The 17,438-nt window shown below is 45.6% G+C and overlaps 1 protein-coding gene across 1 annotated transcript in view; it reads left to right on the top strand.

Annotated features, from left to right (window-relative positions):
- The window catches only part of LOC126143161 (uncharacterized), a gene marked incomplete at its 3' end in the record, with an annotated part of 35,700 nt that extends 19,507 nt beyond the window's left edge, over nucleotides 1–16,193 (top strand). Inside the window, exons 3-4 of the mRNA XM_049915360.1 lie at nucleotides 787–919; nucleotides 16,045–16,193. Coding sequence (XP_049771317.1) covers nucleotides 787–919; nucleotides 16,045–16,193 — 282 coding nt within the window. The remainder of the gene's footprint in view (nucleotides 1–786; nucleotides 920–16,044) is intronic.
- Nucleotides 16,194–17,438: the final 1,245 nt, after the last annotated feature.

Below are 17,438 nucleotides of genomic sequence, written 5' to 3'. Positions count from 1 at the left end.
GCAGTCACTTCTTGTATTCTCCCGGAGCTCTTCTACGTTGAGTGGTAGAAGCAGTACGTACACCAGATCATTAATTTGTCCCCATAGAAAAAAAAGGCTCTCACAGTGTGATTTGGCGATTGGGGAAGCCATTTCATGAAGCAGCTGTCCCCTTCTGTAACACGGCCGTGTTTTGGCTAGCACTGACTATTGGCAAATTGCCAAACTACGCTATGGCTGTATATATATGTGGGGGGGGGGGGGGGGGGGGGGGGGAGAGAGACTTTGAGTTTCTCTTCAAAATGACATATGTATGATATCTGTACAGTGTTTGGTTCTTGTGCAATAAATAATTGAAAGTGTTCCCGGACTTGATGTACACCCTGTATTCATATTTCTTAGCAAACTTGTTTACAATGCTAGCTCAATGTGTAATAACCACCATTAAATCAAGTGGCAACTAAAAGTGTTTAATTAGCAGCCATGGAAGTTAGATAAATAAAACTTGCTCTCACATACAACAACAAATTACTTCTGGAAAATTTGGAATTTCAACCTGGAAATCTCAGAAATTGTATGATGAGTCATCACCTTGAGCTTTTTTGCATGTTGATTGTTTTCCATATTTCTCAGCACTGACAGACAGTTTACTAAATTTATTGAAAATATTTATATAGTATGTCTGTCTTCCATAAACAGCTATCTGATGACTGACACTGGTCTATCAGTCCAGTTGTCATTACATTGAAGCCAAACCCACAAAAATAACAACTAATTATTAATAATGCTGCATTTTATTTCTTGCAGTCAAAGGAAGAAGAAAGGTTAGCATTGCTAAGAGAATACAGAGCATTAAAAATGGAAGTCCAGGAAAAGAAAGCAAAGGAATTAGCACAAAAGGAGAGGATAGAATCTCTTAAAAGAGAGATCAAAGAAAAACGTACGTCTTTTCCAATGTTGGTTAGTTAATGCCTTGTAATATGCAATAGTTGATTTTAATTATTGTTAATATTACTATTACTCGTAGTGTTTCAATACACTCCTGGAAATTGAAATAAGAACACCGTGAATTCATTGTCCCAGGAAGGGGAAACTTTATTGACACATTCCTGGGGTCAGATACATCACATGATCACACTGACAGAACCACAGGCACATAGACACAGGCAACAGAGCATGCACAATGTCGGCACTAGTACAGTGTATATCCACCTTTCGCAGCAATGCAGGCTGCTATTCTCCCATGGAGACGATCGTAGAGATGCTGGATGTAATCCTGTGGAACGGCTTGCCATGCCATTTCCACCTGGCGCCTCAGTTGGACCAGCGTTCGTGCTGGACGTACAGACCGCGTGAGACGACGCTTCATCCAGTCCCAAACATGCTCAATGGGGGACAGATCCGGAGATCTTGCTGGCCAGGGTAGTTGACTTACACCTTCTAGAGCACGTTGGGTGGCACGGGATACATGCGGACGTGCATTGTCCTGTTGGAACAGAAAGTTCCCTTGCCGGTCTAGGAATGGTAGAACGATGGGTTCGATGACGGTTTGGATGTACCGTGCACTATTCAGTGTCCCTTCGACGATCACCAGTGGTGTACGGCCAGTGTAGGAGATCGCTCCCTACACCATGATGCCGGGTGTTGGCCCTGTGTGCCTCGGTCGTATGCAGTCCTGATTGTGGCGCTCACCTGCACGGCGCCAAACACGCATACGACCATCATTGGCACCAAGGCAGAAGCGATTCTCATCGCTGAAGACGACACGTCTCCATTCGTCCCTCCATTCACGCCTGTCGCGACACCACTGGAGGCGGGCTGCACGATGTTGGGGCGTGAGCGGAAGACGGCCTAACGGTGTGCGGGACCGTAGCCCAGCTTCATGGAGACGGTTGCAAATGGTCCTCGCCGATACCCCAGGAGCAACAGTGTCCCTAATTTGCTGGGAAGTGGCGGTGCGGTCCCCTACGGCACTGCGTAGGATCCTACGGTCTTGGCGTGCATCCGTGCGTCGCTGCGGTCCTGTCCCAGGTCGACGGGCACGTGCACCTTCCGCCGACCACTGGCGACAACATCGATGTACTGTAGAGACCTCACGCACCACGTGTTGAGCAATTCGGCCGTACGTCCACCCGGCCTCCCGTATGCCCACTATACGCCCTCGCTCAAAGTCCGTCAACTGCACATACGGTTCACGTCCATGCTGTCGCGGCGTGCTACGAGTGTTAAAGACTGCGATGGAGCTCCGTATGCCACGGCAAACTGGCTGACACTGACGGCGGCGGTGCACAAATACTGCGCAGCTAGCGCCATTCGACGGCCAACACCGCGGTTCCTGGTGTGTCCGTTGTGCCGTGCGTGTGATCATTGCTTGTACAGCCCTCTCGCAGTGTCCGGAGCAAGTGTGGTGGGTCTGACACACCGGTGTCAATGTGTTCTTTTTTCCATTTCCAGGAGTGTATTTATACCACCATACTGCTGAAATTCAGTCCCAGTAGTGATCATTCAAATGGTGTCATAAACTGTTTTTGAGAGTGTGCTACAGAAAGTGCTAAAGTTGGAGACAAATGTCTGAGAATTCAGGCAAAGGAATTGCTAAAAGTATATAGACATGGGCACCATTAAAAGGACAGACTGCTTAAATACTACTTTGATGGTTGCTAGAAAGTTTTTCCTTTACTGTAGTGTAAATGATGTGCTGCTACTCTGTCAGAAGATTATAGGCATCTTTGCAATCATCCAATATCTTTCTTAAAAGCAGAGCCACATGACATCATCTGAAAATCTTTTTGGAAGGTTTCACATCCACATATATGCATTATTCCATCCAGGAATTTCCAGTGTTATGCATTCCCACATGTTGCATGATGTTGAAGAGAGAGCGGGGAGGAGGGGGGGGGGGGTTGAGAGAGAGAGAGAGAGAGAGAGAGAGAGAGAGAGAGAGAGAGAGAGAGACTGACTGACTGACTGAAGGTCATCAGTAAAGAACATGTAACTAACATTTCACAATTTGTTGTGATCAACCATAAAGGAACTAGTAGTACATTGGTAATAAAACATACATGCATAATAAATATACTCATTTCAAAGATGTTTCCTTTTCAGTGTATTATACTTAAACTATCTTGTCTACCGTGATCAATTCGATGAGATGATAGGAGTTATACAGTTGCTCTCAGATCCGCAGCACTGTAGCAGATGTGATTTCATGTCAACATCTAGATAGTTCTTTGCTCCAGGAATGCATCATTTTCACTTTTTGTCTTCATTTTACAACTCCTTTTAGACACATTCATTGTGATCAACCATTCTTCAGAGACCTTTAATGTGTGACAAAATTAGTGTTGCTTGCAAATGTCAAATTTTTGAATTGTTCTCCTTGCATTTTGATTCCTTTGCCAAATTTTTCTGTTGTCCTCCACTGCTTGTTCAGTCTACCTATTGAATAGCATTGGGGATAGGCTACAAACCTGATTCACTCCATTCTTGATCACTGCTTCCCTTTCGTGTCCTCAGACTCACAGCTGCATTCTGGTTTTTATAAAAGTTGTAAATAGTCTTTTGCTCCCTTTTTTAATTATACAACTTTCAGTATTTCAAATAGTGTATTCCAGTCAAATTTGTCAAAAGAATTTATGTAAATCTACAAATGCTATAAATACTGATTTGCCTTTCTTTAACCAATCTTCTAAGATAAATGGCAGGATCCATATTGCCTCATATGGTCCTACATTTCTCCAGGGAGATGTGATTATTCAGAAGTAATGACAAGGATGGGCTTTCTGTAAGTTCTGGTAGAAGTCTTGTCTGTATGTAGCCACTTTGTCAGTGACATTGTTGTCAAGGTTATGCAGTGCACACAGCCAAAGAAAGTGTCAGGACTGTTTGACTGGTGAAATGAAAGCTTTGAAAAAACTTGACTAATGCCAAATGAAAAGGCAGAGTAACAGGCAGAATATAATGCCCAATTAAGTCCCACCTCCAAGGTGTCATTGAGGCAAACAGTATCACTTTTGTGAGGAGTGCCAAAGACAATCACACAGTTGGCTATGGTGCTGAGTCCTTTCTCCACCCCACCCCCCACCCCCTCCCCTTTTCCCCACAGCATGACACAGCAGATAATGGCTGTTTGCCATGGGAATTAAAGGTGACAATGTCAGCTTGTCCTCAGGAAATGTAATCTGTCATTTTTGTATTGGCCTAGTCTGCAATTTCGTAGACACAGCCTTTGATCCCGTAAAAGCATTATAACTGCCATATTTTGAAGGTAAAAACAGTCACTCGGCAATCTACACATTGTGATTTCACTATTTCTTGGTTGACATTGCGTGATGGGCTAACAGCTTGAAAGTAAGGAAATTATTCAGTATTATGTGAATGAAAAGGTGTATACAGGGTTGTCCATTGATCGTGACTAGGCCAAATATCTCATGAAATGAGCGTGAAACGAAAAAACTACAAAGAACGAAACTTGTTTAGCTTGAAAGGGGAAACCAGACGGCACTATGGTTGGCTCGCTAGATTGCGCTGCCATAGGTCAAACAGATATCAACTGTGTTTTTTTAAATAGGAACCCCCATTTTTTATTACATATTCATGTAGTATGTACAGAAATATGAATGTTTTAGTTGGACCACTTTTTTCGCTTTGTAATAGATGGCGCTGTAATAGTCACAAACGTATAAGTACGTGGTATCACGTAACTTTCCGCCAGTGTGAATGGTATTTGCTTCGGGATGCATTACCTGTGTTAAAAGGGACTGTTCACAAATTGCGGAAAAGGTTGATATCGTGTTGACGTATGGCTATTGTGATCAAAATGCCCAATGGGCGTGTGCTATGTATGCTGCTCAGTATCCTGGACTAAATCATCCAAGTGTCCAGACCGTTCGCCAGATAGTTACCTTATTTAAGGAAACAGTTAGTGTTCAGCCACATGTGAAACGTCAACCACGACCTGCAACAAATGATGATGCCCAAGTAGGTGTTTTAGCTGCTGTTGTGGTTAATCTGCACATCAGTAGCAGACAAATTGAGCGAGAATCGGGTAGCAGACAAATTGAGCGAGAATTGGGAATCTCAAAAACATCTGTGTTGAGAATGCTACATCAACATCAATTGCACCCGTACCATATTTCTGTGCACCAGGAATTACATGGCAACGACTTTGAACGTCGTATACAGCTCTGCCACTGGGCACAAGAGAAATTACGGGATGATGACAGATTTTTGCACGTGTTCTATTTTACGACGAAGCGTCATTCACCAACATTGGTAACGTAAACCGGCATAATGTGCACTATTGGGCAACGGAAAATCCACAGTGGCTCTGAAAAGTGGTACATCAGCGACCTTGGCGGGTTAATGTATGGTGTGGCATTATGGGAGCAAGGATAATTGGCCCCCATTTTATCGATGGCAATCTGAATGGCGCAATGTATGCTGATTTCCTACGTAATGTTCTACCGATGTTACTACAAAATGTTTATCTGCATGACAGAATGGCAATGTACTTCCAACATGATGGATGTCCGACACATAGCTGGCGTGCGGTTGAAGCGGTATTGAATAGCATATTTCATGACAGGTGGATTGGTCGTCGGAGCACCATACCGTGGCCCGCACGTTCACCAGATCTGACGTCTCCGGATTTATGTCTGTGGGGAAAGTTGTAGGATATTTGCTATCGTGATCCACCGACAACGCCTGACAACATGCGTCAGTGCATTGTCAATGCATGTGCGAACATTACGGAAGGCGAACTACTTGCTGTTGAGAGGAATGTTGTTACAGGTATTGCCAAATGCATTGAGGTTGACTGACATGATTTTGAGCATTTATTGCATTAATGTGGCATTTACAGGTAATCATGCTGTAACAGCATGCATTCTCAGAAATAAGTTCACAAAGGTACATCTATCACATTCGAGCAACTGAAATAAAATGTTCAAATGTACCTACGTTCTGTATTTTAATATAAAAAACCTACCGGTTACCAACTGTTCGTCTAAAATTGAGCCATATGTTTGTGACTATTACAGCACCATCTATCACAAAGTGGTCCAACTAAAACATTCATATTTCTTTACGTACTACACAAATATGTAATAAAAAGTGGGGGTTCCTATTTTAAAAAATGCAGTTGATATCTATTTTACCTATGGTAGTGCCGTCTAGCGGGCCAACCATAGCGCCATCTGGTTTCCCCCTTCAAGCTAGACAAGTTTCGTTCGTTGTAGTTCTTTTGTTTGATACTTATTTCGAGAGATATTTGGCCCAGTCATGATCAATGGACCACCCTGTATAGTTGAAGCTTACATTTGTACTGGCTCATAAAATTGTTCAAACACTGCCTAAATATTTAGCACTCTATGAAAGAGTAATATTCAGAAGTTTGTAACAAAATGGTGATGCAGCGGTGTCTTATTCTGATTGTAACTGTAAGTCTTCTGTTAGTAATATGGAGCTGGTTGTTTAATAGGACCGTACCAAGACATTAGTTTTCAGGACAGTGAAAAACATGAAACACTGCATAAAAATTCCCCCCAGGGGGTCCACAACTCTTTTGTGGATACGTGCGTAGCGACCACGGGACCCCGAGCTAATGTGGCCTTCCTTCCTTTCCGGGCTGCATACCTTCCCATTCTGCATCCTTCCCCATCCCTATCTTCGCCCCTCCTCCCCTCACCTCTGGCTCTTTCCTTCCCTTTCTCCCCATCTGGGAGTATGGTTTGTGCCTACGTCCGGAGACGGACGCTCGTAAATGTACTGCATTCTTCGCCTTTCTTGCTTTTATGTCTTCCTTCCTTTGTCCTTCCCTTTTTCCTTACCTCTTCTCTTTCCCTTTTCTCCGCTGCGGCGTTTGAGACCTCTCTTCTTTCCTTTCCCTTTCTCTTTCTTCCTCCCTGTGCGTGTCCGAAGGCCGACCCACGCCCTTCGTGCGTAGCCGGTGACGGGGTAATGCGTAATTCCCTGCCCCGGGTAGACAGGTAGGACACGTACGTACCCCCTGGTAACGGCCAGGCCCAGGGAGGGGTGATTACCCGAGCTGATACCTTCCGAAAATGCCGATTGGTCCCTCCGTCCGTTTGTCGGGAGGTGTGACCTGAGGTGTGAACAATCACCTAAGGCGGGGGTGCCCTCAGAGAGGGCCCCCACAAGGGAGGAGCGCGCCATCGGAGACGCCGGTAATCATGGGGGATTCTTCCGCAATGGTTTCCTCACCTTCCACTATGTCTGCTCACAAACGTAAGTATACTGAGTCTCAGCCACAGACGATTCTTCCATCGTTGCCACAGTTCCTTGTTGTTTCTCGGACTGATGAAGGTCACGACTTCTCCACGGTCAACCCTTTCATTATTCAGAAAGGTGTCGACGCAATTGCAGGTCCTGTAAAGTCTTGTTCCAGATTACGGAATGGCACCCTGTTGTTAGAAACACACAGTGCCCTCCAGGCACAAAAATTGCTGCGTACTTCTCTGCTCCACACCTTCCCTGTCCGGGTGGAACCGCACCGTACCTTAAATTCCTCGCGTGGAGTCGTTTATACACGCTTCCTCGATGGATTGTCTGACGAAGAAATTCAGCACTATCTGTCTGACCAGGGCGTAACGGCAGTTCATAGAGTAATGAAACGGGTTGACACAAACATCATTCCAACCCGCACTGTCTTCTTGACATTTGACACAGTTCAACTCCCATCGCAAATCAAAGCTGGCTATGAGATAATTTCCGTTCGCCCTTACGTCCCGAACTCTACACGTTGCTATCGATGTCAGCGGTTCAATCACACCAGCCAGTCCTGTTCCAATCCAGCCAAATGTGTTACGTGTGGCAAGGATGCCCATGAGGGTGCTTGTCCACCTCCATCCCCCATCCCCTCGCTGCATCAACTGTATGGGTGACCACGCTGCTTCCTCTCGAGATTGCCCCGTTTTTAAGGACGAGAAGCTCATCCAGGAAATAAGGGTGAAGGAAAAGGTGTCGACCTTTGCTGCTCGAAAATTATTCGCCAGTCGCAAGCCCACCGTGCCTCAGACAGGAAAATACAGCACTGTCCTTGCTTCTCCTCGGCCAACAAAGGAGGCGGCCACGCAGACTTGCGACCTCACCTTTAGTACCACGGTCGTCAGATCGGCCAGCGCAAAGATCGCTCGTTCAACCTCACCACTTTCGCCTGCCCACTCTGTGGCTCACCCTTCGTCGGGTTCTGCTACATCTCGAGCCCAAAAGTCGGACGCCAAGTCTTCAAAAAAAGAGCATACTCGTGAAGAGTTTTTACGTACCGCAACTTCACAACCATCGGTTCCTTCTTCATCTAAACCACATTCTTCTAAGAAGGCTACAAAGAAACCCAGTTCCTCTCCTTCTCCGCCAAGGCGTGCCCCCTCTACAGCACCACCTGGCGGAAATCGCCCTCGGCCATCTTCTGTGTCGCCGAGGCGCACTGCTGGTGGCCGGTCAACCGGCCGATCGCTGGTGGCAGGAGCTGCTCCTGACCAACCTATGGATCAGGATCTTCTGCCTTCGGCTGACTGCCATTCCATGCTGTCGGTCGCTAGCTCCGAGCAGTCTTTGACTTGACAGCAACTTTGGTCACAGTCCTCCATTTTCTGTTCACCCCATGTCCATTATCCACTGGAATATCCGCGGCATTCAAGCCAATAGGGATGAATTGTCGATCCTCTTAAGATCCTACTCGCCGGTCATCTTCTGTCTTCAGGAAACGAAGCTGCGTCCCCATGACCGCTTTGTTCTCCCTCATTTTCAGTCCGTCCGATATGATCTCCCTCTGTTGAAGGCTCTCCAGCCCATGGAGGACTCATGATTCTTCTCCATGATACTCTCCATTATCACCTAATCCCCTTAAACACTTCCTTCCAAGCTGTCGCCGTCCGTCTTTCGCTTTCCGGATACACGCTCTCTCTTTGTACTGTATACATTCCATCGTCCACACCAATGGCACGAGCTGATCTCCATCTTCTTGGTCAGCTTCCACCCCCCTATTTGCTGGTTGGGGACTTCAATGCCCACCACCCGCTTTGGGGATCTCCACATCCTTGTCCACGTGGCTCCATATTGCTAGACGTCTTCCACCAAGTGGATCTAGTTTGCCTCAACACTGGGGTCCCCACATTTTTGTCTGCCTCCACGACAACCTTATCTCATTTGGACCTTGCGGTCGGTACTGTTCCGCTAGCTCGGCGCTTCGAATGGTTCGCCCTTGATGATACACACTCGAGTGACCACTTTCCATGTGTCCTCAGACTGCAGCCTCAACTGCCATATATGCGCCCGCGACGCTGGAAGTTTGCCCAAGCCGATTGGACACTTTTTTCATCTCTCGCGACATTCGATGACCGTCGCTTTCCCAGCGTCGACGATGAGGTCACACATATTACTGACGTTATCCTTACAGCTGCGGAACGTTCAATACCATGCACCTCCGAATTGCCCCGGCCCCCCCTAGTTCCGTGGTGGAACGAGGCATGCCGTGATGCAATACGTGAGCGGCGACGTGCTCTTCGCATTTTCCGTCACCATCCTACTTTGGCCAACTGTATCCGCTATAAGCAGCTCCGTGCGCGATGCCGTCGCGTCATCCGCGATAGCAAGAAGGCAAGCTGGAAATTCTTTATTAGCTCATTTAACACCTTCACTCCCTCCTCGGAAGTTTGGAGTCGGCTTCGACGGTTCTCAGGCGCGCCTAGTTTCTCCCCGGTCTCTGGGCTCACTGTCGCGCATGATACCTTAGTGGACCCCGTCGCAATTTCTAACTCGTTGGGTCAGCACTTTGCTGAGATTTCGAGCTCTTCAAATTACCCGCCAGCGTTTCTCCCGAAGAAACGTGCAGCGGAAGTGCGACCGCTTGCTTTCTCCTCTCAAAATCACGAAAGCTACAATACTGTTTTCTCCATGCGGGAACTCCAACATGCCCTCTCATCTTCTCGCTCCTCCGCCCCGGGACCGGATGGTATCCATGTCCAAATGTTGCTGCATTTATCAACCCCTAGTCTGCGTTACCTCCTTCGCCTTTATAATCGAATTTGGACCGACAGTACCTTTCCCAAACGGTGGCGGGAAGCTATTGTCGTTCCTGTTCCGAAACCTGGAAAGGACAAACATCTCCCCTCTAGCTATCGCCCCATTTCTCTCACGAGTAGTGTCTGTAAGGTTTTGGAGCGTATGGTGAATTACCGTTTAGCTTGGTGGCTGGACTCCCGCAGTCTTTTAACACCAGCCCAATGCGGATTCCGGAAGCATCGTTCTGCAGTTGACCATCTTGTTGCTCTCTCCACTTATATCATGAACAATTTTCTCCGGAAACGCCAAACGGTAGCAATATTTTTTGATCTGGAGAGAGCATACGATACCTGTTAGAGGACAGGCATCCTTCGCACACTATTCTCTTGGGGCTTTCGAGGCCGGCTGCCCCTTTTTCTTCGTGAATTTATGGCAGAGCGCACTTTTAGGGTGCGGGTGAACACTACTCTCTCCCGTACTTTCTCCCAAGAAAACGGGGTACCCCAGGGATCCGTGCTGAGTGTTGTACTGTTTGCCATCGCCATAAATCCAATTATGGATTGTCTCCTTCCTGATGTCTCGGGCTCCCTCTTTGTGGACGATTTTGCGATCTACTACAGCTCTCAACGGACCAGCCTTCTTGAACGACGTCTTCAAGGATGTCTCGATCGCCTCCACTCGTGGAGCATCGAAACCGGCTTCCGTTTCTCACCCAGTAAGACCGTTTGTGTCAATTTTTGGCGACGTAAGGAGTTTCTTCCGCCCTCCTTACATCTAGGTCCTGTCAACCTTCCGTTTTCAGACGTCGCTAAATTCTTGGGTCTTATGTTTGACAGAAAACTGTGCTGGTCCTCCCACGTCTCCTATCTTTCGGCTCGCTGTCTGCGATCGCTTAACACCCTCCGTGTCCTGAATGGTACCTCCTGGGGAGCGGACCGAGTGGTCCTTCTCCGCCTCTATCGCGCCTTAGTGCGCTCAAAATTGGATTACGGAAGCATAGTCTACTCCTCTGCTCGGCCGTCTATTCTTCGGCGTCTCGACTCTATCCACCACCGTGGATTACGTTTAGTGTCTGGAGCTTTTTACACTAGCCCTGTGGAAAGCCTTTATGCTGAGACTGCTGAACCTCCGCTGTTCAATCGGCGAGCAGTCCTCCTGAGTCGTTATGCTAGCCATCTGTCTTCTATGCCTGCTAATCCAGCCCATGACCTTCTTTTCGACGCCTCCTTTGATGTAGGGTATGCAGGCCGCTCCTCCTCCCTACTACCCCCGGGAGTCCGCTTCCGTCAATTGCTCGATTCTCTTTCCTGCCGCTTTCCGAAAACCTTGTTGACAACTTGGGGTACAGCACCACCTTGGCTCCGTCCCCGGATCTGCCTGCTCCGTGACCTTTGTCAATTTCCCAAGGATGGTACCCCTACACTTGTTTATCGTCGGGCATTTGCTGCTCTATGTGCACAAATGACGGACGCCACATTTATTTACACCGACGGCTCGAAAACATCATTAGGTGTAGGGAGTGCCTATATTGTTGGCGACACCCCAAATCACTTTAGACTTCCCGACCAGTGTTCGGTTTATACTGCGGAGCTTTACGCTGTTCTCCAGGCTGTCCACTACATCCGCCGCCATCAGCGGATTCAGTACGTTATCTGCTCAGATTCTCTCAGCTCTCTCCTCAGTTTCCAAGCTCTTTACCCTGTGCACCCTCTGGTCCACCGGATTCAGGACTGTCTGCGCTTGCTCCACCTGGGGGGCGTCTCGGTGGCGTTCCTCTGGCTCCCGGGACACGCTGGTATCTGTGGGAATGAGGGGGCCGATATGGCGGCCAAGGCTGCATTCTCTCTTCCTCGGCCAGCTATTCAGTCGCTTCCCTTCACCAATCTATGGAGCGGTTTATGTCGCCAAGTTGCTCATTTATGGCATGCGCATTGGTCAACACTTCCCCGTAATAAATTGCGGGAAGTGAAAGCCCTTCCTTGTGCTTGGACTTCTTCCTCCCGAACGCGTCGTCGGGAGGAGGTAATTTTAGCTCGACTCCGGATAGGGCACTGTCTTTTTAGCCATAGACATCTTTTAAGCGGTGATCCTCCTCCACTATGTCCCCACTGCTCTCAGCCGTGGACGGTCAGACACCTTTTAATTGAATTAATCAGTTACGCTCGCATCTACAGCTATCGCCTGATCCATCGTCGATTTTAGCAGATGACACGTGCTCAGCCGACCGCGTTCTCCAGTTTATTAGTGACAGTGAAATGACGTCAGTCATTCGAAGTTTTTTTTTTTTGGGGACAACCACCCCCTGTCTGTACTGGATTTTTAAGCATTCTTTCTACTTTTAGTTTCTCCAATTTTATGAGTTTGTTTCCATTGCTGCTGGTTTTCAATTTCGGTTTTTTACTGTCTTAAGTCACGGGCTGGGCGCTAATGACCATAGCAGTTTTGCGCCCTAAAACCACAACAAAAAAAAAAAAAAAAAACTGCATAAAAATTGACAACATATAATTTGAAGATTGGTTTGCTGTAGCACCAACTGATATTTGTTTTTTATATTCTGTCATATTTGCTGGGCATGTACTCTCCACTAACTTCTAGTGATAAACCAGCAGAATCACAGAGGACAATAGTAACATTTCAAAACAATGTCAACGACATATAAAGAAACACAATTAGTTATTTCAGGCATTTCCATAATGGAGATGATGATGATGACTTTTGATTTCATTTCCGTGAAACAGATGCATTGTAAGAGTTATTAGCACATGCCACTTCATCGCTCATAGCTTTCTTCATAACCAGTTTGTGGTTCATACTCTCCCAAGTTCCAAAAGCTTGTCACTTGACAGTAACATTAGATAGATGTTAGTCAGACAAATGTCCCAGTGCTCAAAACTATGAATTCCTCTAGTGAGACAGTCTAGTGTTTGGTTATGTTGGAAAAAAGGTGAGAAGAGATTAGAGAGACATCACCAAGAACTGCAGTTGGAGAGAACAGAATATGTGGATTAAGAAAGGTGAGTACTCAAGGAATGTGAATTTTAAAATTTTCCTGGCGAATTGACTGTTCAAACAAATCTCGGGCTTGCAGCCGGTCGTCATTCAATACTTCGCACGATATTTCAACTGGGCCCCTGCCGGTCATCTTCAGGTGAGCCGTCGCAAACTGGCGAAAATGTCCTCCGTTCCACAATATACATAGCGTACTGTAACTGTTCTGCGCATACGTCGAAAACTTGATAGATGAACCACACTGCCCGCCGGCAGCGTCCTCCCTGGTGGAACAGTGGAACTCAGTCGCCCTCTGCGTTGCCGTTTGCCACGGCCGTCGACTCACTCTGTCGTCTTCGATTTGAGCAAATCGTGGAGATGATGGGATACTGTGCACTGTCCAGCTGGTAGCCGCTGTCACGGTTTAACAGATTTTCCACCAGTTGTATTTCTACAGATTCTTTAATAATGGAGTCCCAGAAAGATGTTGCTGTGGACAAAATCATTGTTTTCTCATACTCCATTGAATGTCCAATAGAAATACAATGTTCAGCAATAGCGAACTTGCTTGGCTGCAAAAGGCTGGTGTAACGTTGATGTTCAGTGTAGCATTCTTTCACGGTGCGTGTGGTTTCACCTATGTAAGCCATACCACATTGGCACGGTATCTTGTAAATTCCGGCCTTTCGTAGTAACAGACTGTCCTTAACTGATCCCACAAGGTCCGCAATCTTCGATGGTGGGCGGAAAACCACTTTTACCTGAAATTTTCGGAGGATTCTTTATTGTTAGTGCCCTGTTACCTTGTGGTGTGTACAAAGACTAGATGTATGGTCTGCTAAGTGACTCTACCTATAGGAGGATTGATTACGATCCTACAGGACGTGTGCAATGGAAAACTTCAGCACTATTAAATTCCTCCTCCTTACCGCAAGAGACCATCAAGAGGTTAAGACCACATGGTTGTATACCTCCGAGACTGTATGGCCTTCCAAAGATTCATAAAGAGGGTCTTCCTCTGTGTCCAATAGTGAGCAACATTGGAGCTCCTACATATGATTTATAGACTGGGGGCTCTTCGTCTTAGCAGTGTAGACCTTCTAGTAAGTTTTTATGTGGTCTCACTTTTTACAAAAGTTCCTCTTGCAGATTCTTTGACACTGATTGGTAACATGTTTCCTGTTGATATCACTGCTTTGTTCAGGCACGCTCTTTCCGCAAATTATTTTATGTTTAATCAAGATTATTTTGAACAGACTGGTGGTGTCGCCATGGGTAGCCTCCTGTCTCTTTCGTGGCCAACCTTTTTATGGAGGATTTTGAAGAGAGCCCTTGAATCAGCTACTCTGAAACCAACAGTATTTTGGTGGTATGTGGATGACACTTTCATAGTGTGGCCTCATGGAGAAGATAAATTAATGGAGTTTCTACATCACCTCAACTCCATTTATAGCAACAACCGGTTCACCATGGAAATAGAGAAATATTGTTGTTTGCCTTTCTTGGATGCCCTGGTTTGAAGGAAGAATGATGGTTCTCTAGGGCATTCAGTTTACCGGAATCCCACTCGTACTGATTTGTACCTGCAAGCATCGAGTTGCCATCACCCATCGCAAACCATGAGTTTGCTTAAAACACTTGTTCATAGAGCTCATACTCTCTCAGATCTAGATAGCTTACCTCAAGAACTCGCCCATCTAAAGACAGTATTCAGTGAAAATGGATATCCCATCCGGCAGATTAACAGGGCACTAACAGTTAAAACTAAGAAGCAGGAAGTGAATAAAGAGGAGAACAAGCCAGAACAATCTTTAGCTTTTCTTCCTTTCGTTGGCAACACTTCGTTTAAAATAGAAAGAATCCTCCGAAAATTTCAGGTAAAAGTGGTTTTCCGCCCACCATCGAAAATTGCGGACCTTGTGGGATCAGTTACAGACAGTCTGTTACTACGAAAGGCCGGAATTTACAAGATACCGTGCCAATGTGGTATGGCTTACATAGGTCAAACCACACACACCGTGAAAGAACGCTGCACTGAACATCATCGTTACACCCGCCTTTTGCAGCCAAGCAAGTCCGCTATTGCTGAACGTTGTATTTCTATTGGACATTCAATGGAGTATGAGAAAACAATGATTTTGTTCACAGCATCGTCTTTCTGGGACTCCATTATTAAAGAATCCGTAGAAATACAACTGGCGGAAAATCTGTTGAACTGTGACAGTGGCTACCAGTTGGACAGCGCACGGAATCCCATCATCTCCACGATTGCTCAAATCGAAGACGACAGAGTGCGTCAACGGCCGTGGCAAACAGCAATGCAGAGGGCGACTGAGTTCCACTATTCCATCAGGGAGGGCGCTGCCGGCGGGCAGTGTGGTTCATCTATCAAGTTTTCGGCGCATGTGCAGAATAGTTACAGTACGCTATGTATATTGTGGAACGGAGGACGTTTTCGCCAGTTTGCGACGGCGCACCTGAAGATGACTGGCAGGTGTCTAGCTGAAATATCGTGCGAGGTATTGGACGACGACCAGCTGCAAGCCCGAAATTTGTTTGAACACTCAAGGAATGTTTGAGGTCTTCTAAAAGAACATGACAGCCCAGTTCTTATTGTGTAGATTAACATCCATTATTTTCACCTAGGTCATGTTTGAAATGTTCTGTTATCATTATCTTTCTATGCTAGTATTATTAAATAACCTCATACAATACTGATGCTGTTTGTTATAAACTTAGTTATTCCCTCTTTCCTGCAATTATCAACTTACCCTGCCAAGAATGTTTCCCTTAGTCTCCATTTGCCAGTAACATTGTCATGTGTAAAAGAAATTTTGCTTCCTCCTGCAATTGTTCAGCAACTAAGTTAAAGAGCATTTCTCTCTATTCCTTCAACAGCATATTTCATTCACAACACGAGTGATGCATGATTGATGCATGTAGAGTGTAGAGTCTTCGCGTAGATGATCCTGGTCTAGGAGGAAGTGTGGTCGTTGTAGGACTTGCAGTATTACAGCTTTCAGTTACTCATATTAGACACCTGTTTTATTTCAGATCAAAAAGCTTCAAGTTTGCTACATGAAATTCGTGAGCTGAACAACCTAACTTTGACTGTGAAAGCAGCATCTCAGCAGCTTGAGAATGGCATGAAGCTAATGTGTGACAGTAATTGCATCGCATCGTACAGCAAGAATGCTAAGCAGGTAAGTGAAGAGGTCTACTATAGCATTCATTTTGTTGTTAATATAACTGTATGTATTTGGTTGTTGAGGGTGTTACCTTGCTGCATTCATTAAGTTATTTGCACGTTCAGTGTGCCAGCAAAGGTACTTTCATAAAAGAAATCTGTCGCCCCCCCTCTCATATCTTCTAGATTCATAGAGCAATTTCATTATGATACTATTCCTAAAAAACAGGAAAAATCCTCCTCAGAAAGTTGGCATAGTGTTTCCCTCTCAAGCTGTGTGCGAAAACCACTTGAGTGGTGTTGCAGAGGAAGCCACTTCTCATCTCGACTTAGAAAGTATCATTCTCCATTTTTTTATATAACCTGATCCTACTGTAGGCAGCATTGCAGAGAGCTTTCATATACAGGTAGAACCTTACATAGCTATTCTTTGACATCGGTCCATTAACAGACAAGTATTACGCAAATGTTCTGTGAACTCAGATTGCAATACCTGGAGGCAAGGAGGCATTCTTTCAGGAAATCACAACTGAGAAAAATTATAGAACTGGAATTTGTGAGAAATGGGAGAATGACCCTACTGCCCACCAATATACATCTTGTGTAAGGGCCACTAAGAGGAGATTAATCAGGGCTTGTACGGAAACAGTTTTTTGCCCCTACCTCCATTTGAGAGCACAAGAGGAGAGGAACTGCAGCTATCCACAGAGGTCCAGTGTAGGCTGTGATCATCATATGACAGTGAAACTTTGTAGACATGTTCAGGTGGAATGATTTATGCGTGGGAAAAATTAGTTCAAATTTTGGCCACCAGACGCAAATGTGGTGGTGTTAATTAGAGATGGGCAAAACTGTTCTTTTCAGAGATTGGATCAGAACTGTTCACTCCCTGAAATGAATTAGCTCTTTTTCATGACTCACCACTCATTTACAATAGAAAATAAATGGAAGGCACATTGCCCTTTAAACTTGGTTTATTCCAGTACTATACCTGTATTTTGATCTTAATTGATCCTATTTTGAAGTAACACAGATAATGAGTAAGAATTTTGTATTGTTTATTGAAATTTCCACGATATGACAAAGTTTTTGATTATTGATTTATTTTGCACTATCGTGGTTCTTTGGGTGATCAGAAAATGTTGTAACTTGAGATTTACATTAACAATATATTTGGCTATAATGTATTAAAATTTCATTAACCTCATACAAATACATCGCAAGCCATATATTTTTAAAGTGAACGTTTCCTTTCGAAGAC

The sequence above is a fragment of the Schistocerca cancellata genome, unplaced genomic scaffold, assembly GCF_023864275.1.
Source record: "Schistocerca cancellata isolate TAMUIC-IGC-003103 unplaced genomic scaffold, iqSchCanc2.1 HiC_scaffold_782, whole genome shotgun sequence".
Taxonomy (NCBI): Eukaryota; Metazoa; Arthropoda; class Insecta; order Orthoptera; family Acrididae; genus Schistocerca; species Schistocerca cancellata.
This window is presented reverse-complemented; position numbering and strand designations above follow the sequence as displayed.